Source organism: Talpa europaea (assembly GCF_964194135.1).
Source record: "Talpa europaea genome assembly, chromosome: 6".
Lineage (NCBI taxonomy): Eukaryota > Metazoa > Chordata > Mammalia > Eulipotyphla > Talpidae > Talpa > Talpa europaea.
This window is the reverse complement of record NC_140072.1, coordinates 136,169,585-136,194,061: the sequence shown is the minus strand read 5'-3', so window position 1 is coordinate 136,194,061 and position 24,477 is coordinate 136,169,585. Positions and strand designations below refer to the sequence as shown.

General features: G+C 49.2%; 1 protein-coding gene across 1 annotated transcript in view; it reads left to right on the top strand.

Annotated features, from left to right (window-relative positions):
• Positions 1-17,604: 17,604 nt before the first annotated feature.
• Positions 17,605-24,477, top strand: part of ARGLU1 (arginine and glutamate rich 1) — a gene marked incomplete at its 5' end in the record, with an annotated part of 16,098 nt that continues 9,225 nt past the window's right edge. The window contains one exon of the mRNA XM_084234363.1: positions 17,605-17,951. Coding sequence (XP_084090489.1) covers positions 17,605-17,951 — 347 coding nt within the window. The remainder of the gene's footprint in view (positions 17,952-24,477) is intronic.

Genomic DNA, 24,477 nt, shown 5'->3' with positions numbered 1-24,477 from the left:
CGGCTGCTGCACAGCTTCTGGAAGCCCAGTTTAAAGCAGAAAGCTCTCAGCATGACATCAGCTAGTTTGAGCAACAATAATCATGACTTTCCCTCCAGATACAAGCTGACTCTAAGCAAGCCTGACTTTGCATCTCAATCCTGTCACTATCAGGTGGAATCAACTTTTATGAAAAAAACTTCAGCAATGGATTGAAAAGCCAGGTATTTAAAAGTGAGCTGAGTCCCAGCTCCTCCAGACAAATAAGAAAATCAGGGACTTACTCTTCTGGGCCACACAGCGTTCTGCTGCAGCCTTCAGCTGTCACTCTGGTGAATCTTTAAAACAGTGTTTCCTGCCGGTGACTTGTTAAGGCAGTATTTCCCGCCACGCCAAGCTCTCTGGAAGACCGGGAGATTGCCAGCTTTCAGCGGCTACTGATGCTGCATCCTTTTTGGGATATTCCCTGCTCCCTTCCTACCACCAGGCTCTGTCCCTCTGCAAACAGGCTCTATTTCAGCAACTGGTGAAAGAAGGTGGTGATGAGTCAATGACATTAGTTTTAGGGGTGCTAATGACAGAAGATTTAAAGGCTTTTTTACTTAAAGGCAGGATTGGTATGGAGGAAGAAAAAAAAAGCTAATTGTTTGGAAAAGACAATGAACATGATAAGGACTCTGGGATCCTCATCCCTAGCCTCCAAATAGAACCCAGAAAGCAAAATGCTTCTGAGGTTGCTTTATTTACAGTATCAGCAGAGTGCAAAGTGCACACACTTTTGTTTGGTGAAAAAATACAATTTTTAAAGGAAATCAGTTCAGGGGCAGCCTGTCCATGTATTCTGAGATATTTTCAGCATTTAAAAAGATGAGCTAAATCTACCTGTACTGACAGCGTAAAAATCCAGGACAAATGGTTAAGTCTTAAAAAAAAATAAAGAGAATAATATATTTGATATATATGGAGGGCATTCTAGAAGCATGTGCAGCAAATATAATAGAGATTATCTCTGGGTGAAAGAATGGTAAGGGGGATCATGCTTCAAGGTTATACTTTGTGAGCCTCCCCAGTGGCCCAAGGGGTTAAGATGCAACCTACAAAGCTGTCTGCAGCCTTTGCAGCAAGTGTTCGATCCCTGGCCAGGGAGGTGATCCACATGGCGCAGCAGACCTCTCCTGTCTCCCCGCTGCTCCCCTTAGCAGTGGATTTCAGTAGATCTGCCTGTTCTGCTCCCCGCTCTGTCTCTGGTGAATCCTCTCACCCTCCACACCTCTGGCCTGTACCCCAGCTCTTACATGCATAAATAAATAAATCTTTAAAAAAAAAAAAAAAGGATATACTTTGCACATTACCCAGAGGTGTGGGGGTGAGAGGAATCACCAGAGACAGGGTGGGGAGCAGAACAGGCAGATCCACTGAAATACTCTGCTGAGGGGAGCAGCGGGGAGACAGAAGAGGTCTGCTGCGCCCTGTGGGTAGCTCCCTGGCGGAGGATCGCACTAACGCTGCAGTGGCTGCAGGTACCTTCATAGTGCTGAGACTTAATCGCTGCACTGCCAGGGAGGCCCCTAGGAAAATCCTTTGCTCTCTCTCTGCACACTAACTCTATTGAAAATGTTTCACACGAAGAGTCTGCTTTCTTTTGCCTTTGTGCACGCAGACGACAGACTCCCTTTCAGAGTGCGCACCCCTTGACCGTTTGGGGGTGCCTGGGTGCTCCTCCATGGCACACCAACATAGTGACAGAGTGGGAGGGAGGACAGGAGAGTAAAAACGCAGCTCTGCTGAGGAGTGATGTCCCGCAGAGACGTGAAAGAAGCAAAAGGAATGTGAACAATGCCAGGAGGCCCGAACTGGAGAGCAAACTCGCAGAGGCCTGGGGTGGAGAACGCCAGGCCCAGTCCCCAGGGCAGGGATGGGTCGGTACTAGGGAAGAGAAAATGGCCAAGGCACCTGAACTGAAAGCAACGACAGGGTCAACAGGTTTGTTGGAAATGTAGACGGGCTGCTTGCAGGCCGCAGGGCGTCTCTGGCTGGGAGGCCGGCCTGGTTCCTTGCAGCTGGGCGAACTGAAGTGAGCCAGGAACACGGCCAGGAGCTGTGCGGAGGCCCTCAGAGGCACGTGAGAGAGATGAAGGTGGGGCTCTCCCGGAGGGTGAGACAGCGCCGACTGGAGCTGTGCTGTTGAGGGAGAGCTCACAGGACCCCGACATGCAGGATGCAAAGGAAGGGGAGGGGTCAAAGATTTGCCTTGATAGTCGAGGCAAAGCAGGAACAACTGGGGACAAAAAGCTCCAGCCGGTAACAGCAGCAGCTTTGTCTTGAACACCCACCACCTGAAGTAGTGGCGCCACTGAGTGGGTGGCTCAGGGAGGAGATCCAGTTGGGGAGGGTATCAGGTGGTATCTGCCCTGGCGCAGGCCCAGGGAGGAAGTGTGAGCACAAGTGACAAGCGGGCCCAGGGAAGCGAAGGGGAATGCAGAGAATGGCCAGGGAGGAGGCAAGGGTGTGGTGGCCGGAGAGCCAGAGAGGAGTGTGGCTTCAGAAAGAGGAAGGGTCTGCTCCAAGCCGCTGACGGGGACTGAGGCCAAGAGGCCAATGGGCCCTGGGCTGCTGGGCTGGCGGAGGCTGCAGGGGCGCCGTCGCGGGCCCAGCTGAAGATAGGGAGCGGAGAGAGGATGCAGCAAAGACAGGGAAGCAGTTAAAGCAGAAGTCGGTGCTTGGGGACTTGGTGAGCATCGCTCTTCGTGGCTGTTTAGGCTGGTGCGGGTTTGCCCCGCGGACCAGGGGAAGAGCACGTGAGCCATCAGATGAGCATGGCCAAAGGCAGGGACGAGGGGTGGCAGCAGGCCCAGCCCTGGCCGGATTGTGTTCAGAGCCAAATCTGCTCTCCCGTTTCTTCCAGCCCCATCCTTCGGTCTCTCTGAACTTGGTCTAAATCCACTTAATTCTAGAAATCTACGAAACATTGTGCGGTTCAATAAAGCAAGGAATATCTTGCTGACATTGTCTTTCATCCTTATTTTAAAACTTTGTCAGATTTTAGCACATGTATTGTTTCCAGCTTGGCTAAGACTTAGTATCAAGTTCGTTTCATTGGAAGTGATAATGTTTTTGTGGGGCTTGAAATTCACAAGGACAGAAGACACAAGCCTCCCTTTTGCTCCTGTTTGCAACATCTATCTCCTCCCCGCCCCCATTGGCCCACAAGCTACCCTTTCTTCATTATTCTCTCAGAAATATTTTATGCCTATAAACACATTTATTTCTTCTTTCTTGTACCCCTTTTCATAAAAAGAGTCACACACAGTTCTGTTACCTGTTTTTTATTTAAAATATCAGGATTATTTACTATGCCTGAGAAACCGACCAAGTCTTTGGTGCAAGTTATCCAGCTACAAAGAGGAAGAAAGACTCCTGCGGGCAGGGGCCTCAGACCACGCTGGCATCCAATTTCCTCACTGTCGCACAACCGGAAGCTGGTGGACAGGTGCTCCAGCAGGAGAAACTGTCACATGCCAGGCCACAAGAGAAAGCCTGGGGCTGGGAGACCACACACCACAGGCTGCCCTTGAAAGGCAAAGGTGACAGGGGTTGTGCGGTTCCAGAGACTCGGGGTCCGTGGACCCACAAACCCTGGAGAGCACAGCGCTGAACTCCAGTCAACCCAAACCACCACTGGAGACGGGCTCTGCAGGTTCAGCGGTGAAAAAGGGGAACCAGCACGCAAGTGCCATTCATGCTGAGGTGGCGATGACAGGATAGCTGGGCTGGGCAAGGGGAAGGGCGGGAGAGTCCTGCAGCACTTGCAGGCAGCTGGAGGGTGGGGGTACACGCTCACATCCAGTAAGAGAAGTGTAAGCAGATCCCACAGGTCGAATGCAAATGCTGAGAAATAGACCATAATTGTCTGAGATCAATCAAATAAAGTTATGGAAGAAAAAGAGGCGGGAGAGAGATGGTCCCAACATCCTCACTGCCATGTGGAAAATAAAAGAACAAAAGTTTGTGCAATGTCATATACTTACGAAGGTGGCCAAGAAAACAAGAATACACGCCTTATAGACACGATACAAAAAGTCAAGCAACTCATACAGTGAAAGACTTTTTAAAAATACCCTTGAAATGAAAGACAGCATGAAATATCATGAGTGTGCTAATACCAGACATATCTGTCAATCAGTAACTGAAAATAAGATGAAATCACTTCCTAACAGAAGAAGCTCTTCAGATGTGATCGCAAAGCAAAATCAAGCTCTCTGCTGGGCAGGAGAAACCCCATAAGACATGAAAATGCAAGTAAGAAGTGGAAAAACAGGGCCTCCCTGGTGGCGCAGCGGTTGAGCGCTGGGCCACAAAGTTGCCCGCAGCCTCTGCAGCGCCGGTTCGATCCCTGGCTGCTCCCCGGCCACCGGAGGAGGGTCCCACATGGCGCGCAGACGCCTCCTGCCGCCCGCTGCTCCCCTCAACAGTGTATTTCGTTAGCCTGCCTGTTCTGCTCCCCGCTCTGGCTCTGGTGAATTCTCTCACCCTCCTGCGCTTCTGACTGTACCCAGTGCTTAAAAAAATAAATTTTTAGAAAATTATTTCAAAAAATGGAAAAACAGGATAAAACACAAATAAAAGGAAAAAAAAAAAATTCCCAAAGGTGGTTCAACTCATTTGGATCTAAAAAACTGAGCAAAGTATAACTAAGCAAATGCCAGCCCAAACAGAGCTGCAAGGCTGGTATTAAAATCAGACAGTAGAATTCTGGTCCTGAACCATTAAAAGTGACCCAAAGGGCACTGAAAATGGGAGAAAAATATTTCCAGTCATTTTCAAGACAAAGCACTGACCTTTCTAACATAAAGAGTTCCTAGAAATTAAGAGGAAACACAAAGCTTAATAAATAAAGAAATAAATAAAAACACGCAAAGCTATAGAGCCTGCACAGAAAAATCAATGCAGAGTAGCTCCTAAATGCATGAAGATTGCTCTGTCTCACCTCTCATAAGAAAAACAGTTATAAAGACCATGCTGAGATGCACTGTTTCTCACCAAACAGACAAGCAAAAAATCCCCAAACTTCATGCACAGTGTTTGGGAGAGCTTGTCTCTTACAGAACTGGTAGGACAACCTTTAGGGATGTAGAAAAACAGTGGAGTTTTTTTTTGGGGGGTGAGGTGGGGGGGGATGGAGGGAGGAGGCCAATATGGCAAATCAGAAAGGGGAGTCTGGACTTTTGGGGAGTCTGTGAAATGTGATCACCAGCAATTCATGGGGAGCAGCAAGAACTTCCTTGACAGACAGAAAAACAGGAAGGATATGTCATTAGCATTGTGAGTTTGCAAAGAAAAATACGGGTCACCAGTTCAATTTGAATTTCATATAAACAATGCATTTTTTTAAGTGTGTCCCCTGTGAGAGGAATATTCTATGCAGTCAGTATTTGTGACATATAGATCGTTTAAGAACCGTGTTTACCTGAAATTCACATTTACTGCTGCTGTATTTTATCTGGCAACCTAGATGAACACTTACAGCAGCCAAGCAGCCATCAAGAAAAAGCATTCTTTTTCTGGTAGCTTGATTTTGAGAGCTCCATCGCTTGGCAATCACATTTCTTTTTTTGGACAACACATAGCCATACAATGTTCCCAGAAAGCCAAGCTCCCTCTGGCCTCTGCCCATTGAGAACAATTCACAAAATAGAGATTTTCTTCCTCCTCAGCCATCCTTCGTGTGTGGGGGTGACTGTCTGTCCACGCTGTCCTGCAAGGGCACCAGGCACTGTCCACAGCCACATCCCAGGGAGAGGAAAGCTCTGCTGAGAAGGAGCCTCCCTCTGGGAGCCGACACATCTGCAAGGGCGTCCGCAAAAACCAGGAAGATGAAGCCTTTGTAAAATCTGACAGTAGTGAGTCTGATCTAGTAGCGGGAAGTGGTGATTTCCTGAAGGCTCTCCCTGGGTATCTGTTCTGATGGAATTCAAAACAAAAATCTCCCCTTTTCAAGGAATGGACCCAGTTCTTCCTCTCACCCCCGCTATTTCCCACAGAGGACATTGGTCCCGGAGCCCTCAGTGCGCCCGCCCCTTTGTGGATGTTTCTGACTTGTTTCCTGCAAAAAATGGCACCACCTTTCAAAGGAGGCTCTGAGGTGCCCCCAACACCCACCCACTCTCATCTGGTGCCCGGGGAGGCACGCTGGCCTGTGCCATCGTGGTCTTTTGTAACCAAGGAGCACACTGAGCCCCAGTCTTTAGGAATTCCATTTGCTTCTCACAGGTGAACGCTCCTCTCAGGACCTTTGAGGACGTTTCTCTCACGTTATAGGAAAGCACCAGGGCCCGGCCCTTTGCATTCACAGACCCACCTTCAAAAAGTGAAAGGCGCTAAGTCTGCCTTCTCTGGCCTGGAATGTGACTCGCACTGATGTCACTTCCCTGGGAGGAAGCGGGTTTCTCCCTCTGACAGGGGCGATGCAAACAAACAGTGACCTTGCCACGCTTGCAGGTAGCACTGGAAGCAGAGGCATAGTTTTAAAGCTATCTTCGTGGGTTTCTCTACAATAATTTTTCTCAAAGCACATCCTTTTTACTTAATAGCCGGACACTATGAAATCATCCTAACTTTTGCTTGATGTTTAATCCAGAAAATCTCTTTTAGTTTTTAATGATATAAAGTTTTAAAGATACAGAACAACCTTCTAATGATGCAGATCACTAGATTGCCCTTATGCCCAGGTGGTAATGATTGCAGGTGCCCCTCTTTCAGAAAGCTCATGTTACACCACTTCGTTTCCACAGGACCCTATAACAGTACCTGCTTGTGCTAACTGTACAAATACGGAGAGAACTTTTATTCTTAATAAAAAAAGATCCTTCTAGAGGCAGTGAGCCCCCCAGCAGCAAGGGTGGCCCCACCAATCTCCTTGCCCAGGAACTACTTTATACTGGCTGGACATCATCACAACATTTCTCTTTGACTATATGTTAGTGTTGTTTTAGGTTCTATGTGTTATTTGGTATGATTTGGTCGGTTAACTCTTAGGGTCTGTCAATGCTTAACTTTTTTTCATATAAATAAAAGTAATTGTTTCTTCATTTTATACCATTTTGGCTTAGGGAAATTTTCATAGGAAAGCTCAACTGTGCAGCAGGTTGAGCACAGCGCTGTGAAGCTGTCCGCAGCCTCTGCAGCGCCGGTTCGATTCCCGGCCGGCCAGGGAGAGTCCCACTTGGCGAGCAGACCTCTCCTGTCATGCCTGCTGCTCCCCTCAGCAGTGTACTTCGGTCATCTGCCTGTTCTGCTCCCCTGCTCTGTCTCTGGTGAATCCTCTCACCCTCCCGCACCTCTGACCTGTACCCCAGCTCTTGTTTAAAAAAAAAAAAAAATCTTAAAATAAATAAATAAATAAATATTAAAACTTTCATGAACACACTTTACAAAAATTTCTCTACAACAGTCATACCCAATGGATGTGCAAGTCCCCCCAGTTGTCCCCAAAATGTTCTTTACAGATGGTTTGTTCAAACTTTGACCCAACAAGGATGTGTATTATATTTCATTTTTAGAGCTAGAAACATCAGCCTCCCCCACATTGTCCTTCACATTGATTGTGGAAGAATCTGAGTGGGAATTTTGGGTACAAGTAACCAAAGATTCAAATCAAAATACTTCATACATAATCGGAACTTATTATTTTATAATAAAGATAACTGGGGTAAAGCAACACCTTCACTGGCATTTCAGTGTTTAAGTCTGTGGGAACATGAGGTCTCTAGTTCAAAAAGAAGGAAGGAGGCCTCCTTCTTGAGCAGACCCCTGTGTAGGTGACTAAAGAAATAACAAGACTCATAAGTCAGAAGGAAAAAGAAAAACATCAGATGGTTTCACTGATAAGTGAAATAGAGGGAAACCCAACAAAAGGTCAAGAAAAAGACAGCATTTACAGGCAAACCATAGGTCTGAGGCATCCAACAGGAAAGAGATGGGTCAAAACAGGGGAAGGAAGAGGCCTACTCTGATGACGGCTCATGGGGACTGTGGTGGTGGGAGAATTATGGTAACTACACCTGAGGGGAGAAATCAAGTATTGCACAGAAATGAACAATGGTGTAAAAAAATTAAAAAATGAAATATCAAAACTCATTATACCAAGAAAGACAAGCACAGACATAGGCTGGAAGACAATCCTACAGACAAAAAGGGATCAAAAAAGGTCAGGAACAGCTAGACATGCATCAGATAAAATAGACTTCCAACTAAAAAAAGTAATAAGAGGTAGAGATGGACATTACATTGTGATTAAGAGGCTAATACAACGAGGAGAAACAACACTCATAAATATATGTGCACAGAATGATGGAGCACCAAGATGTATGAGACAATTACAGGACTAACTAGAAGTGTTGACAACTCAATAATAATTGGGGATTTTATTGATAATACCCCACTCATGACTATGGACAGCTCAACAAGAGAGAATAAATAAGAAAACAACATCCTTAAATAAGGAGCTGACTTGGTCATATGGAAAGCAAATGAAACACAGAAATAGCGTCCAGCATTTGAGAATAGCTGGTAGCTATATCTATCAATAATCATAACAGTTGGGCCCAGAAATGAAGATTGAGATGCATTTCTGCTTCATCTGTACTAGGCCACTAGAAGAGGCATAATAACTTCCTCTCAGGGAATCCTCAGCTGCAAAATTCAAGCTGCAATCATTAACATTTTGATTGGTACAATTACCGGAGAGACAAAATCATAAACCTGCAAAAGACCTGTGAGCCCACCGAGTGCAACTCTTCATTTTGAGGCTCAGGAAAGCAAGGATGAGGGAATATTTGACTCAAAATCACAGAGAAATTCAACAGACTCTTCCAATCAGAATACACTAGTGTTTGCATCATGTTATGTGAATCATGTATTGGTATCATGATGATTTTTAAATATACCAGTCTTTGATCTCCCCTCATCAAGAGATGGTATCTGGGTTTCCTCTCCCTTAAATGTGAACCAACCCTAGAGAGTTACTAGTAACAATAGACTCTAGCAGTGGCGAGCAAGGTGGCTGCTGAAGATGGTGAGAAAAGAATAGATGACTTCTGTCTCCTGTTCTCTTGAGCCTCTCACATTTGGAGCACAGAGCAGGTGAGTTCAGCTTGCTGTAAGGAAGCTGAGAACAAGTGAACAGATCACATGAAAGTGACAAGAGTTAGGATTCTCCAGGCAACAGTCAGCATCAACTGCCTGGTGTGTGAGTCCACATGGCCTCCGGCCACTGACTCACGTACCCCGTGGTCACTGAAGAGCTGAGATAAGATGTGGCCATACTGTGTCTGAATTCCTGAGTCCTAGAACCTCTGACCAAAATAACATGGTGGTTTATGTCACTATGCTTGGGGTCCCTTGTTATGCAGTATAGGAATAGGAGCACTATTATTTCCCTGCTACTAAGCACGTTTAGAAAGAAGAGGATAAATTTGTGCCTAATCTACCTTATCCTCACTTGAGGCCAGCGAAAGCCAAAACACTGTATTTGATTGAGAAAAGAAATAAAATAAATCCTGGTTCTAAATTTTCACTTTCTACCACAGAGTCCTTGCAGGTCATATCCATAAGGCAACGCCAACAAGGTTTTCTTTTCTAAATGCCAGAGAGTTTCTAACGATGAATACTGCTTAGCAGTGCAGCTACCCAGAAGATATGCAGGCAATTAATCACATGTAAACAAGATTTTTCTCCTGTGGAGTAAATTTTTTTTTTTTTTGTCGAAAAATACTGCTTTACTTTTAAAAGAATTTGAAAACAAAAGCAAACCAGGGGCGTCTCTTCTCTAGAGAACGAGACAGTTAGATTACTTTCACAATGTAAACATTATATTTTTCTGATGTTCTGAGGTCAACAAAACAGCAGAGTGAGGTAAGAGTTCTGTGGGTCTGAGGGATCCTCACAGGCACCCACCATGCCTGATGACAAATCAGGGGGCAGACAGACAGGTGAGAACCACAGAAAACCAAGGCATCAGATTGTGTCTCTGTTAGTTTCCTAGAGCTGATGTAAGAAACTGTCTCAATTTTGGAGCCTTAAGACAATAGAATTTTATTGTTTCACAGTTATGGAGACTAGAATTCTAGACCTCTTTCCTCTTTCCTCTTATAAGGATGGGATGCAGGCCCCCTACTCCAGTATGACATCGTCTTAACTTGCTTGTGTCTATGAAGACGACAGTTCTTACAGTCAAGGTAACAGTCACAGGACCCAGGCCAGGGCTTGAGCACGTGTTCCTGGAGCACAAACCCAGCTCACAACAGTGTTCCACACAGAGTCAGACCTAAGGGCCGTGGCTGCGGGGAGGACAGGGACACTCACTCCCATGCATCATGCTGCCAGTTTCCCAAGGTCCAAAGAACCCAGCTTTGAAGGGTGACCATTGGTGGAAATGTGCGCCACAGCCACGCCACCGCCGCATCTGCACCTGTAATGAGGCTGGAGGACAAGGCGCCGCCCCAGACCAGCCACCCGGGAGTCAGCTGTGAGAAATGCTGAAACCTAGGCCCCACCCTGCACCAACTCAGCCAGAATCTGATTTAACAGAGGTCTCTGGGCCACACAAATGCACACTAAAGTTTGAGAAGCATTTAGCACAATCCTTGGAGCATAATAATTTGCCACTACGTGCTACTCCCCCTATCCATAAACACCACAAAGGTATTTCAATAAAACAGTTGACCTACATTTAATTAATAACTGTGGACTAAAAAATAAGAGGGGAGGAGAGCAGGCCATTCTTACCAATTCTTTAAAATTAGTTAATGAAAAGATCTGAAAGAAACTGGTGAATTCGGAGAAGACCAGCGTGTGATTTTTATGGGAATTAAAAAAAAAATTGCTTAAATGTAAAAATAAAAATGCTTGGAAGTTATGATCCCTCCCTTGGAACAAGAAAGAATTTGAATAAAGTGAAAATCAGTGTCTCTCCTTGGACGTATCGCAGACATGACATACAGGGTACATCAGCGTCCTGGACACTGGAGGTCCTGGCAGATGCAGCGCACAGGCCAGCTTGCCTGAGGAGGAAGCTGCTATAGCCAGGAATGGGTAAAAGCAGAGGAATGGAAGCTTCGACGAGTTGCCTGAGGCTGAGGATGGACTCACTTGAGAGCTAAAGACCCCTAGGGACCCAGTCCAAGCCGAGATCCCCTACACTGTCATGGTTCTTATCTCCAGGAACCCCCGCAATTTCTCACAGTGAAGACAGGAGAAGAGCACTCGCGTGCTGGGCTGGGAGCAGGGGAGGAAGTAGTCATTTTGAAATATATCTCAGCAGACACCTACCCAGCAAGAGAAAAGACTTCACCAGAGCCTGATCCACTGTGGGGGTAAGAGGCATCAGCCAGCTCTGCCACCTCCGTCCCATCTCGCCTGAAGGGAAAGAGAAAAAGAAGAAACCCCAGTGAAGACCACAGCCCAGGGCACAGACTCAAGGAAATGCTGAAACCTAATCGTGAGATTATAGACCGATGCCCCTCCCCAAACACCTTGCTGCAAGTTAATAGGCCTCTTACAGAATAACCGAGATTATAGCTAAAGGAACTGTCAGCCCTGAATCTATTCAGGAAATAGTTCCCAAGGAAACCACCAAAGAAAATGGGGAAACAAATCCAGGACTCTAGAGGACACTGAAGCTTCTGACTCCGACAGTGAACACAGCTTACCTCCCAGCCAGAGAAACATAAGACCAAAGGCCCATCAATCTCAATAAATGGATCTTATACCCAATACATCATGTCTGGCTTTTAACAAAAAGTTACAAGGCAATAAAAAGCCAAATCTGCAGAGACAGGGCAAACCTCAGGGCTGGGCTCCAATGTGGTGAGATTTTAAGATTACCAGATTAATGAAATCAAACTATGAGTAAGACGATAAGCACTCTAAAGGAAAGACCAGACAACATGCCAGGGGGATGGTCATGCAAGCAGAGACAGGGAAATGCAAAGGACAGCTTGAAAATCAAGAACTGCTTTTTTTAAAAAAAAAAAAAAAAAAAAAAACAAGCATTTTTTTAAAAAGATTTATTTATTTGTGCATACAAGAACTGGGGTTCAGGCCAGAGATGTGGTGGGTGAGAGGATTCACCAGAGACAGAGTGGGGAACAGAACAGGCAGATTGACCAAAGTACACTGCTGAGGGGAGCAGCGGACGAGGCAGGAGAGGTCTGCTGTGCCATGTGGGTTGCTCCCTGGCCGGCAGAGGCTGCAGATTGCTTCATAGTGTGGTGGTGCATAACCCCTTGCACCACCAGGGGAGCCCCAATCAAAAACTGCTTTTAATGGGCTTTTAAGTAGACTGGACACGGTCAAAGAAAGAATCAGTAAAGTTGAAGATAGGTTCATAGAAACAACCCAAATTAAAATACAAAGAGGAATAAAGAATTTAAAAAATTGAACAGAACATGCAAGAACTATGGGACAACTACAAAAGATTAACTAACAAACATTCCAGAAAAAGAAGAAAGAAAAAGAAGCTAAAGAAATACTTGAAGTAATTAATGACTAAGAATTTTCCAAAATCATGGACAGAAATTAAGCCATGGATTCAAGAAACTAAAAAAAAAAAAAAAAAAAAAAAAAAAAAAGATAAGTACTAAAAAAATCTATCAAAGATTATCAAACTCACTGCAGAGAACCCATGTCAAAGAGAAAATCTTAAAGAGGTCAGAAGGAAGAAGACAGGTTACCTGTACAGGAACAGGAAGGGCTTTATATCGGACTTCTAGTGAGAAACCAAGAAAACAGGAAGAGAATAGACAAGAACAAATCAGTTTGGGGGAAAAAAATAAATAAACCTAGATTTTGTACCCTGCAAAATTATCCTTCAAAGAGGAGTAGTAAACATTTTCTCAGATTAAAAAAAAAAAAAAGGAGGGAATTTGTCACCAGTAGACCTGCCTTCCAAGCAAAATTAAAAGTAGTTCTTCAGAGCAAAGAAAAGGATAAATGTCAGAGAAGATTTAGTGGGAAAAAATGGGGGTCAGAGAGGAATAAACGAAGCCCCGGGCTGTCCTTGGGAGCCCTTGCTTTTGACAAGCTGAATGTGCCTGAACCCCCTGCAAAGTCAAAATTTTTTTAAAAAATCCCCACCTTTGTGCTCTGGAAACGGCTCACTGCCAGGACTGTCTTCTCCATGTGCCTGGAGAAGACTCGGGGTGCCTGTTCGATGAGGACAAGGCCAGAGCAGACCCTCCACATGCCCCTCTTGGCTTCATAAATGATTAACTGAACTGACCCTGGCACTAACCGCACGTGGGCCCAGCCTTGGCCGAGCTTCCCTCTGGCCAGGTGCGAGCTTCGGTCCACCCTCAGCCAGAACATTCCCTGATCTCCCATCCTGTCAGCTCCCCTTTCACCCCACCTCCCCACACCCAGTTCTCTCTAGCACCCTTTCCTGCTCTAGAAAAGAAACCCTTTCCACCTCTGGAGACAGTGGGCGATCTTAGACACAGGACATCCTGCCCCTTCTGTTGTCCCCTTCTCCTCAGCAATAGCCTCCCCCACCCGCTTCTGTCCCACGATGACCCTTTCTGATTCGTTTCTTCTAGGACACTCTCATCTGGACAGGCTCCACATGGGAGCGCTCAGCCCGCAGAGATTAGCTGGGGTGTCCCCAAAGGCTGGGCAGGTGTTGGGAAGCCCTGCCCTCAGGCCTCTGAGCAGGAGAGACGTGCCCCCTGGAGGGTTGCTGGTAGCGCCTTCTGCACGGCCCCTCTCTGCCAGGAGATAGTTTCTGCTCTCAGAGTCAAGGATTCCCTTTCTGCTTCTTGGGCAAACATTGGATTTTCTTTTCTTTTTTTTCCCGACGCACACTCGCCATTTTATAGTTAACCATACATAGCTTAGGGTCTCCTGAGAATAGTTGTAGATGGAAAATTACAGTAACATTTGTCTGGCTGCACGTTTTGTACAAAACGGAAAGTTTTGAATCAAAAGATAGTTTGGGGGAAGCCAGAGTTTTGCTGATTTTATTAACGTTGTGATGAAATCGGTTCACTCTATGCTCAAATTATGTAATATTCTGTAATTTGTGAATTTTCTAAAGTAATTTTAAAGAAGCTGTGTTTTAAGGTTGCTGGGGAAACCAGACAACACAGCCCATATCCATTTACTGCTTCTCGTGGTGTGCTGTTGAACGCTGCTGTGCAAGGCGCAGGTGGTGACAGGGATACCGCAGAGAAACACTGGTCCCGCCACACACACACACACAAAGGGGCACTCTTTTGCATAAGCAAGATGGATATTAAATAATGAACATTTTAAAAATTGCAAATTTGTAAAGTGCTGCTATGGAGATCTAACCCTTCAAGGAGCAAGGGTTTGCGTGGGGTAAAGTTGGATGGAAATGAGTAGGGTCTCCAATAACTCAGGGGAAATTTAGGAAGTTGATCTAAGAAACAACCAAGACTGGTGGGTTGATAAGGGAGCGACTGAGAGATCAGCACTTGGGGCCCAAGGACTCTTTGCCCGTAGGTACAAGCCTATGAGCAACCAGCACAGACTTGTCCACAACTGAGGCACTCAATATTGTGACCCCAAGTCCATGATGCTTCATCAACACATGACAGGAGATACCCCCCAATCAAAAAAATTGGCCAAAGGGGCTGATGATTAGCAATTTAAGAACCAGGAGCAAGACATGGTGGATTTACAATGGAAAATCATTTTTTAGAATGACCTGCCTGAATGTCCTGGTGTTTCTACCCAGATTTTCTAATGACTCAAAGATGAGCTGAAGCAACACTTTTATGAGAAGGGAATGGCGACTGGAAATTTAAAATGAATCTAAAAACAAAACAGTAAAGCCATGCTTGTACTAAAAGTAAAAATCACTCAGCTCGTACACGCTACCTTCTCAGCAAGTGGCCAGTGTACATTTATGGAAGTCAGCATGCTAACCAGGGCTCTCATGGACACGAAACAGCTGGGGTCTCTAGAGTTGGCTACCAGGGCCAGGAGAGCATCAGTAACCAAGTAAACACACAAGAGAACAAGGTAAGTTCAGGGAGTGTCAAATGGTGAGGCTTTGGGACCGATCCTATAAACGTGTGACATCCTCCCCTCTCTGTAGCATCCTCAAAGAAAACCCCTTGGAATGAAGGGGGCTTTGGTGCACGTGGTTTTTTAGTGGGCAGTAAGAAGACAAGGTTTAGAGGAGTAAATATCTTCCTTAAATTATCTGAAAATCAACTCATATACATACCATCAAAATAGAAAAGATCCTGTTGCACAAGAAATTCCTAAGTTCCCCATTTACTCCTCCATTTTTAGACCCTTCTATGTAAAATGTGGACTTCATGCACATTAATGCAAACATAGAAATATGTTTTGGGGAACAAAAATACGACTGCCACTTGCACACGCTTCTGTAGCTTTCCTTTCCTACCTAGGCGTAATTTATTTCCAGATTAGTCCCTGCAGATATGTACTGCATTGCATCTGTGCAAATACCACAAACTTTTTCCTCTCCTGGCATATAAATTGTTTTCAATTGTCTGACATCCAAATAATGCAAAATTAATGTTCTTACACTTTGTTACATGGTGTATATTGTGCTATTTTATCTATGGAACAAATTCTTGAAACTGAGATGACTGATTCCATTATGAAATGTAAAGACCTAAAATACCAGCGGATGTGGCAAAATTACACCCTTAAAAGTTTGTAATAAACTTCACCTAACAGTTTCGCTGAGCACTTGGGTTCAGTACCTCTCCCTTCACTTGTTAACATCATTAATAATTTCACTAAATAATTAATAATCTTATTACAGGAAACACAAACACACATACACTTAAATATTATTAAATTTGTTCCCTGTTTATTAGATAGATTTAGATTATTTTACCAGACTTTTTTTTTTAATCAGTTATATTTCTTCAGTAAATTGTTTATTGTCTGCCCATTTTTCTATTGGGTTACCACTTCTTAGTGATTATTAAAAACTCTTTATATAGAGTAGTTTTAGTGCCTTGTTTGCTCAATCTTGCATATATTTTCCTCCAGTCTTGCCTTTTTTTTATATATAGGTAAAAATATTAATCTATTCATTTGTATGTTTCTCAAACTGTGGTTGGTGGAATGGGCATAAGGAATCATGTGGGGTGCTAGCTAAAAATGGGGATCCTGGGACCCACAGGCTATATGAGAATTTCTGGGAAAGAACACAAGATTTTGCACCTAAAACAGATCTACCGGGGCTATAATCATCGCCTCAGTCTCCTTTTTATGTCTTATATTTGTAAATAAAAACGTTTTGAATACGTTTATGTTTCAATGCACCTTACATTTGTGTTTGTTCCTGTAATGACTCAAAGACCTGCTAACTGTACTTTATTTTTAATGTTTGTCTTTTCATTGTGCCAGCAGCATTTAGGAACAAACCAGGGTTTCCCCACTACATCAGAGCATGATCCTCATATATTAGATTGTGGAGTTGCTCACATTCCTGTACTTCTTAAAACAGACACACCTTTACTCCTCTTTGTGGAGTGTCGCATGAACAATGTGTGCACGCAGAAGATACAGTCTTTTCCGTTGACTCATCCCTTCTTTTGCCTTCAGCAAGGTGCAGGGCTTTCACCGCGCGCTGGTGACCCATCGTCCCAAGGAAGCTATAGTTTCTGTCGCCACGGTGGAGAAAAGGGCTTATTACTTCACTTTTCAGAGGATGCTGCTTGTTCCAAAGGGGCGTGTCTAGTTCTTGTTCTACATTTCTCCTGAGTTACGCCTCTGGGGGAATGCGCTGTTAATTAGGCTTCAGGCACTGGGTTTTCAGGGCTTCCCCTCAGGTACGAACAGACGGGCCTCTTTGGGGGGCTCTGACAAAGGCACTACGGTGCCCCCCAGGAACACAGCCTCCCAGGCCGGGTTCAGTGGGGTCGCCAGGGTCCGTGAGAGGGCCGGGACCCCGCCAGCCCGCGACCTTCACCTGGGGACCCCAGCGTCCCCAGCGCGACAGGACGACCCGCGTGGGGGGCCCAGCGCGCCCCAAGCCCCGTGCGGCCCGGCCGTGCACCCCGCCCGCCAGCGGCGATGCTCCCGGCCCGGGCCACCGCCTGGGGGGGCCGCGGACAAAGCCAGAGCCCACAACCCAGGCCCCCGTCTAGGCCAGATTCCCCCGCCCTCCCGCGCGCTCTTCCGGTGCGGGCATTTTACGCGACGGCTACGCGCGCCGCAGCGCCGCGACGAGCCACAGGCGCGGCCGCGCCGGCTCCCACGTGTCGGGCTAGCGGAAGGAGCCGAGCGCGCTCGGCGGCTCCCGGCGGCGCTCGGCGGCGCTCGGCGGCGCTCGCCACGCCTTCGGCCGCCGTCGGCGGGGGGCGGGGCGCGCACGCCGGCGCGTTCCGCGCGAGGCATTGTGGGAGGGGCGGCCGGTGCAGCCGCGGCTGCCATCTTAGCAACTCCTGGCGTGGCGGCCTGGTCGCCGGCGGCGGCCTGCGCCTCGGGGAGCGGCGGACAGGCGGCGGGCGGGGAGCGGGCCTCCTCTCGGCCTCCGCGGGGCAGCGGCCGGGGCGGGCGCCGGCGAGGGCGGGCGCGCGCGCGCGGGCCGACGCCCGCGGCCTGGGCGGCGGCGGCAGGATGGGCCGGTCGCGGAGCCGGAGCTCGTCGCGCTCCAAGCACGCCAAGAGCAGCAAGCACAACAAGAAGCGCAGCCGCTCCCGCTCGCGCTCGCGGGACAAGGAGCGCGTGCGCAAGCGCTCCAAGTCCCGGGAAAGCAAGCGCAACCGGCGGCGGGAGTCGCGGTCCCGCTCGCGCTCCACCAACGCGGCCGTGTCCCGGCGCGAGCGCGAGCGCGAGCGCGCGTCGTCCCCGCCCGACCGCATCGACATCTTCGGGCGCACGGTGAGCAAGCGCAGCAGCCTGGACGAGAAGCAGAAGCGCGAGGAGGAGGAGAAGAAGGCCGAGTTCGAGCGGCAGCGCAAAATGTGAGCGGGCCGGGCCGGGCCGGGGCGCGGGGCCGCGGGGCCGGCTCCCCTCAGCCGCGCGAGCGCCGGGCCGGGCCGGGCCGCGGGGGGCGGGCGGCGGCCGCGCGGGCCTGAGGAGACGCGTTTTGGCGCGCGGCGCGCCCGGAAGTGCCGGCGGCGGCGCGGCCCGGACGGCGGGAGCCCGCGACGCGGGGTGCGGGGTGCGGGGTGCAGGCGGCGGGGCCCGGGCCGGGGCGCGCCCGCCCGAGGGGGCGGCCCGGGGGCTGCGGCTCGCGCCTGCCCCGAACTTGCATACGTCGAAGCTGCGGTTTGGGCCGGCTCCCCTCCCCGCGGGAGCGCGGGCCTTCGGGGGTCCCCCGGGGCCCCCCCACGTGCGGTGCCCTTCGGCGCGACCCCGGGGTCGAGGACGGGGTCTGGGTTGTGAGGTCTCGAGGCAGCAGCCGGGGTCGTGGTCCTCGGCCTCGCCCGCCCGCGGCAGCCCCGCGCCCCGCCGCCGAGAGGGCGCTGGGCGGAGCGCGTCGGCGCCCGGCCGGGCTCCGCTCGTCTGTGGCTCCGCCGGCGCCCCCGGAGGCCGCTCCCGCGAAGCGCTGTCCGGGCGGCGAGGGTCCCTGGACTCGCGCTCCGCGTCCCGGTCTCGGCGCGATGCGGGCTTTTGTCTCGGTTCAGACCCGGCGCTCGGCCCGGCCGTGGATTCCCCACACCACGTGGACGGGCGGGACCGGCCGCGCTTTCTCTCCAGCCGCCGCCGTCAGGTCCTCTGGCGTGTCGGGAAGGGCTCGGGAGGCAGGAAAGTTAAACCATTCAGAATAATCCTGAGACGGAGTCACACGTGATGGGCTGAGTTGTCTGGGGGCTGGGAACCTCTCCGCTGCTGGGCTGGCGCGGTGTACCCGGAGGCGACACTCCGGGAAATACGGTGTCACCCGGGGGCTCGGGCAGCCCCTGAAGGGCGGTTGTACTTGCAGAGTTCAGGGTTTGAGAAGCTTTCGCTTCAGAGCGAGAAGCTTCTGCTGTCGAACGCACAACAACGAACATCAAGTGACTACGTGGTTGCCACCACCTTGTCATGCAATGGAAGGACCTGCTTACGTAAACCCAGAATGAATAAGAAAGGCAGGATTCGAGATTTTCCAGCAGTTTCCAAAAGCAAAGTGACTGAGAGGTCAGAGCCCTAACTATAAAGACATTCAGAGAAGGCAGGACCTGCAGAGGAAACGTAAATGCCTCTTTCATGTTTTCCTTCCGCGGTGATGTGTCTGAAAGCCAAACCAAGTGATTGTTTCACAGCAAACCCGGCTTATATCGAAACCAGTTTTTTGGTTTGGAACAGAATCTTTGACTATAAAGATTAGCCCTTAAATCACTGGCAACAGAGGAACATTTTAAAAATTATCAAACATCTCTGAGATAATTGAGTCATGATTGGATGCTCACTGGAAAATGAAGACTTGTAGAAGAAAAGGGACCTTGGTGTGCAAGGAACAACTAGAAACATTTAGTAAACTGCACATGCTGGGAGCAGCCCTGTGAGGTGAGGTGAGGCGAGGAAGTAGAGCAGCCCAGGAGAACCACACCACCCAGAGCATTGAAGAAGGGAGGAGGAGGCAGAGCAGTTCACACTGGTCTGTGCATGTCGCATGTCGTGGGCAGTGCTTCCTGCGGCCTAGGGTCGGGGGGAAATCACGTGGGGGGAACTATGCAAAGACCTGGGCTTTAGAATCAGGTAGGAGCAGAAGCAGTTGTCTGCACATCCTTCCAGTTAGGTCCTTCAGCTGACGTTCGCTGAGCGTCTGCTACGGCCAGGCGCTGTGCCGGTAATACAGAGATGGTGGGTCCCTCGCCAAGATGTTGCTCTAACTTGAACACAGGTCATAATTCAGCGTGTAGTAAATGAGGTCGTGGAGACATGGCCATGGAAAGGGAGCATCCTTGGTGGGTACAGGGGTTGAGGAGAATGGTCTGGAAGTGGAGCAATAGGTGAATGTTACTGAAACAGGAAGTCGCAGCTGAGCTGAAGTCGCGGAGAGACAGGCGAGGTGAACAGATGGGAATCAAGGGGAAGGGAACTTGAGTTTCATCTGGGAAACGGGGAAGGCAGGTGAGGTGGGACTTTGTTTTCTAACAGCACTGACTGCTGGGTAAGGTAGAAGCCGAAGAGGCAGGTACAGTTCAGTCTGCACAGGTACATGCACAGGCAGCTGTTGTCTGGGAAAGTGGGGCAGGTCTGAGAAACTCTCAGGGCAAATGCACTGGCACTGGAGCCTGAGGGAGAGAAGCGGTGCTGCCTGCTCTCCCTGTCAGCACTGGTGAAGGTGTCACGAGCTTGGTGATCAGAGCAGAGGAAGGGTCGGAGGGAGTGACCACTCGTCACTTGCACTCTGGCCAGAGTTGATCCGAGGTTGCTGCAGGATGGAGCCCCCGAGGAAGCCTCAAGAGTAGACAGATGCGAGGAGGGTGCGGAGGGGGAAGAGCAGTTGCTTCTGGAGTTGACAGAACCTCTGGGAGCCACTCTGCAGTTGGAGGAGGAGGACGGGGTCACGTGCGCCTGCAAGCAGCGTCCAGTGTGAGACGGCGGGAGGAGGCAAGTCACACTCTCCTGTGGGGCTCGTGCACTAGGGAGAACGTCTGGCAAAACTGGAAAAGAGATTGAGTGGCCACTTGGGTTCTGAGAGACCGTGAATAAATCACCTCGGGTTTCCTTGTCTGTGACGTGGACACAGAAGTGCACACTCGGGGCGGCCAGCCGGCGCTGGGGTAAGGCGGACCCCGGTGGACAGCGTCTCATTCCCTCGAGAGCCCAGGCCACGCCTGTGGGCAGCACCCCCAGGCAGCGGGAGGTGGACCTTAAATTTTTCCCCTCCTTTTGGAGCAGCTGAACCACTTGGTTCAAATTCAGTTCAGAAGGACGTTTCGCATGTTCCCCTGTCTTCCCCTCCGCGCTTTTGCTCCTCCGGGGAGGGTCTCGGGCTGGGCGGGCGACGGGAAGTGACTTGCGGGACTTGAGGAAACTGTCACAGGCGCAGGGATGGGTGTGGCCCGCGGGCAGCTGGGAGCGCCATGGCGTGAGGGTTGGGAGCCCTCGCTGGGCGCGGAACGGTTCCTGTGAACGAACCCCAAGTGTGGAACTACGCTCTGGGGGGGCTCGGGCCTGAGACAGGCGGTAGAGCTTCACATCTAGCTGATGGTGAGGAGAATTTTTTAAATTTTTGAAATAATTCCTCGGGCAGTGAGGTCTGTGAGCGCGCCCGCCCCGGCCGCTTGCTCGTGTCTGGGGGAACAGTCGGGGAGTCCAGGGCTTGGGGGCCCCCACCGGTGTGGTGGGGCGGCGGGGCGGAGCCCAGCTGGCACCCGGCTCCGTCTCGGGTGGGGGTGGCAGTCCCCGTGGGCAGAGCCCGCCCGTCCTCAGGACGCGGCCCGTGTGGGCTCGCGCGGTTCCTGGACGTGAGTCGGAGGGCGAGTGGGGTGTGCTCCAGACGCTGTTCACGCGCCCCGGGGCCCTGCGCTGGCGTCTTCCTGGACAGGGCTGTGTGGCTGGGCCGGCGCTGCTTGCTTTAAACTCTATCGCGCTCAGTGTTTACATGAAATACCTGAGCGTGGAGCAGAGGGGCCCCTAAATAGTACACCGTTCTCGCTGGAAAACTGGGAGGTTTCCAGTCAGCGGTGGCACCTACTTGGCCAGGGAACAGATGGAGCCGAGGAGCCCGAGGGAAAAAGATGGACAGAGAAGAGACTCAGCAGAGGGCCCTCCCCGAGCAGCGGGCGGGGCGGGGCGGGGGCGGTGGTGCTGGTGGCGGCTGCACTTTCCTCGGAAAGGAATGTCCAAAAGCTCTGGACGCTTTTTTTCCCAGAAAGTTTCTGTGTCTTTTAATGAGCCTGATCGCTCCTTTATCGGCTGTCAGGGATGATCATCAGCGTCGTTAATAGAGACGAACTTGTGCTCGGTAATTCGGTGGTGCGTGTGCCCACCGAGCTTTCTGAATTGGGGGGGGGGGGCTAAAGCAATATTGAGTTTTAACTTTTAAACACTGGATCTAAACATTGATTTACAATTCTCCCTCCTCACCGAAGAAGCAGGTCAGCCTTACAGGAACAGGGGCAAATACAGAGACCTCAGTAGTGCTTGCGGGGCGGCCCCTCTGCCCTGGTTCCTGACCTTGCCGGCCTCCTGGGAGGACCCCGCTGTGGCGCCTGACTGCAGTGTGGTGGCACGTCCTGCGGTTCCTCCAGGAGCCAAGGAAGACGCCGCCTGTGAGAAACTCCACCAGGCCGGTTCTCATCCCCCCCAGTTCACTGGCTCTTGGGACTTTCCACTCACCCACCCCTTCGGGCTAGAAAGCCCCTGAGCTGTATTAGAACTGACTCCTGGGCCAACACCAGACCTGCCGCCCTGTCTGCCTGTCCCCCGGCCCTCCGGGCGGGTGCTGGGCGGTGGGAGCAGAGACCCAGCGTGCTGACTCCGCTCCTCTGTCTTTCCCTGTAAGTAAGAGCTGCGTGGGGTCAGGCTCCCTTTCTCCCGCCCGGACCCCAGACCCCGGGGCCCTCGCCTCTGGGTGCACAGTACTCTGGGGGCGAGTCTCCCACCTGCCCCGCATGCCAGAGCGAATTTGACAGCTTTTCTGATAAGCTAACGTGCAGTCTTACCTCATTCTTCTCCCTGTTTTTCACTCTGTATGGAACATTTCAGTTGGAACTATTTTTCATTGTCCTTCATTTGCGATGTGTGCCGTTTTTGAAATGGCAAGGGAAAAGCGGCTGCCGAGGCTCGTCTGTGTTCACTCATTTCCTCTAAGGACCACTCAGCAGCAGTGCTTGTGTGTGTCCATCTGGATACTTTTGAAACTTTCTATTATGGAAACTTTCTAAATTGGGCAAAAATGGAATATATCATCCTACTGTACCCTTCGTCCAGATTCAGCGGTGGCCACGCCTCGTTTCATCTCTTACTTCCTTTCTCTTTGGATGAAGTAGAGAAGCATGGTGTTTATATTTGGAATGGGATTGATTTATTTTTCTCTTCAAACCACTGCCTGATTTCCTTTATTTTTGTGCTTGATTCTTTCTTTTGGGAGGTTATCTGTTCCTTTTTATTGAGTTACCATCGGTGACGGGTTGTTGAAACTCATGGAGCACTCGCTTTTGTTAGAAGTTTAAAAGGGAGAAGGGCATCATATCATGAGTGTGTGTAGGCTTTTGTTTTGGTTCTTTTTTAAAAAAAAAATCAGTAATTGGGTGTTGGGGAGGAGGTATTTAAGAAATGGGCCCCGCAGAGTCTGCAGAATGAGCATCGCAAATGTGTAGAACCCGCGAGAAATGACGCTCTTTCAGGGAGCTGACACTTCTTCACAGGACACGGTAGAGGTTGGAAATGAAGACACCGAAATGAATCTGAATGTTCGAGAGAGGTGGGATAGAGACACAAGTGGGAACTGATTGACCCTCCCGGAATAGAGTCGCGTTGAAGTAGATTGGCATATTTCAAGATCATGTAGAAAATAGGAGGTCTTTGCTAGTAAATTGTAGATATAATTTATAGTATATTGTAGTAATAACAACTTGCAGATAAATCAGTGCTGTCTCATACACTTGTATGCTAAATGAGTCATCAAAAGATATAAAGGTAACAGTTTTTTATAATTCTGTGAGTTGTGAGATGGGTGAAGCATTAATAAGTTGGCTGTTTTGCATTTAAATATACCGCGGGAAGCTCTCAGGATTCATCTGTTCACCACAAATGGTTGTCTTAGTGCCATTGTTAAATGGAAATGTAACTTGAACCATGTATGTGATGAAAAATATTCTAGTGGCCATATTTGAAAGAAATCAAGTGATTAATTGTGGTAGATCACCACTGCCTCAACGTACATCATTTGAACGTACAGTCAGGAATATTTTTGATGGCCTTCATACTTTCTCGTAGTCCTCATCTTAGATTTAGCTCAGACACGTGAGCTGTGGCCACCGATGGCTGTCATGGTCTGCTGTGGGCCGTTTCCACTGCAGTGTCATGCGTATGTCGGTATTTTCAGGGCAGGATTCCGTTTCAAGCAAACAAGTTGGTTTGTAATATCTAAGTGGGATTAAAATTAAGTGTGATACTTCATTGAGCTATTAGATAGAACTGAAAATAAACATTTTGTCCACTTTTCCATCTCTAAAAGAGTTTTCAGTTGAAAATCACGGAACAGAAGGTATGGTAGACGACATCCAGTTCAGAATCTGAATGAAATCTGTGTCCGCCGTCTCCGCAGTCTGATCGCTTTGCTTGTGTATTTATTCCGGCTTTGTTGGGGGAGCGGGTGGATTTCACTGGCTTGAATTGCTTGCTGACTTGAGCCGCTCAACCACTAGCCTGAGTGGGCTGATGAGCGGAGCAGATCATGTATGTAGCAGCTTGTCCTTTATTATCAAGTTGGTAACATAAGTAGGCCTGTTTCAGATTTATTAATAGTTCTTACGTAAACGCTAATGAATTAGTAAGCTCTCTTCATATAGTCTTTTGGTTTTTAGAAAACAGGAAAAAGCTTTA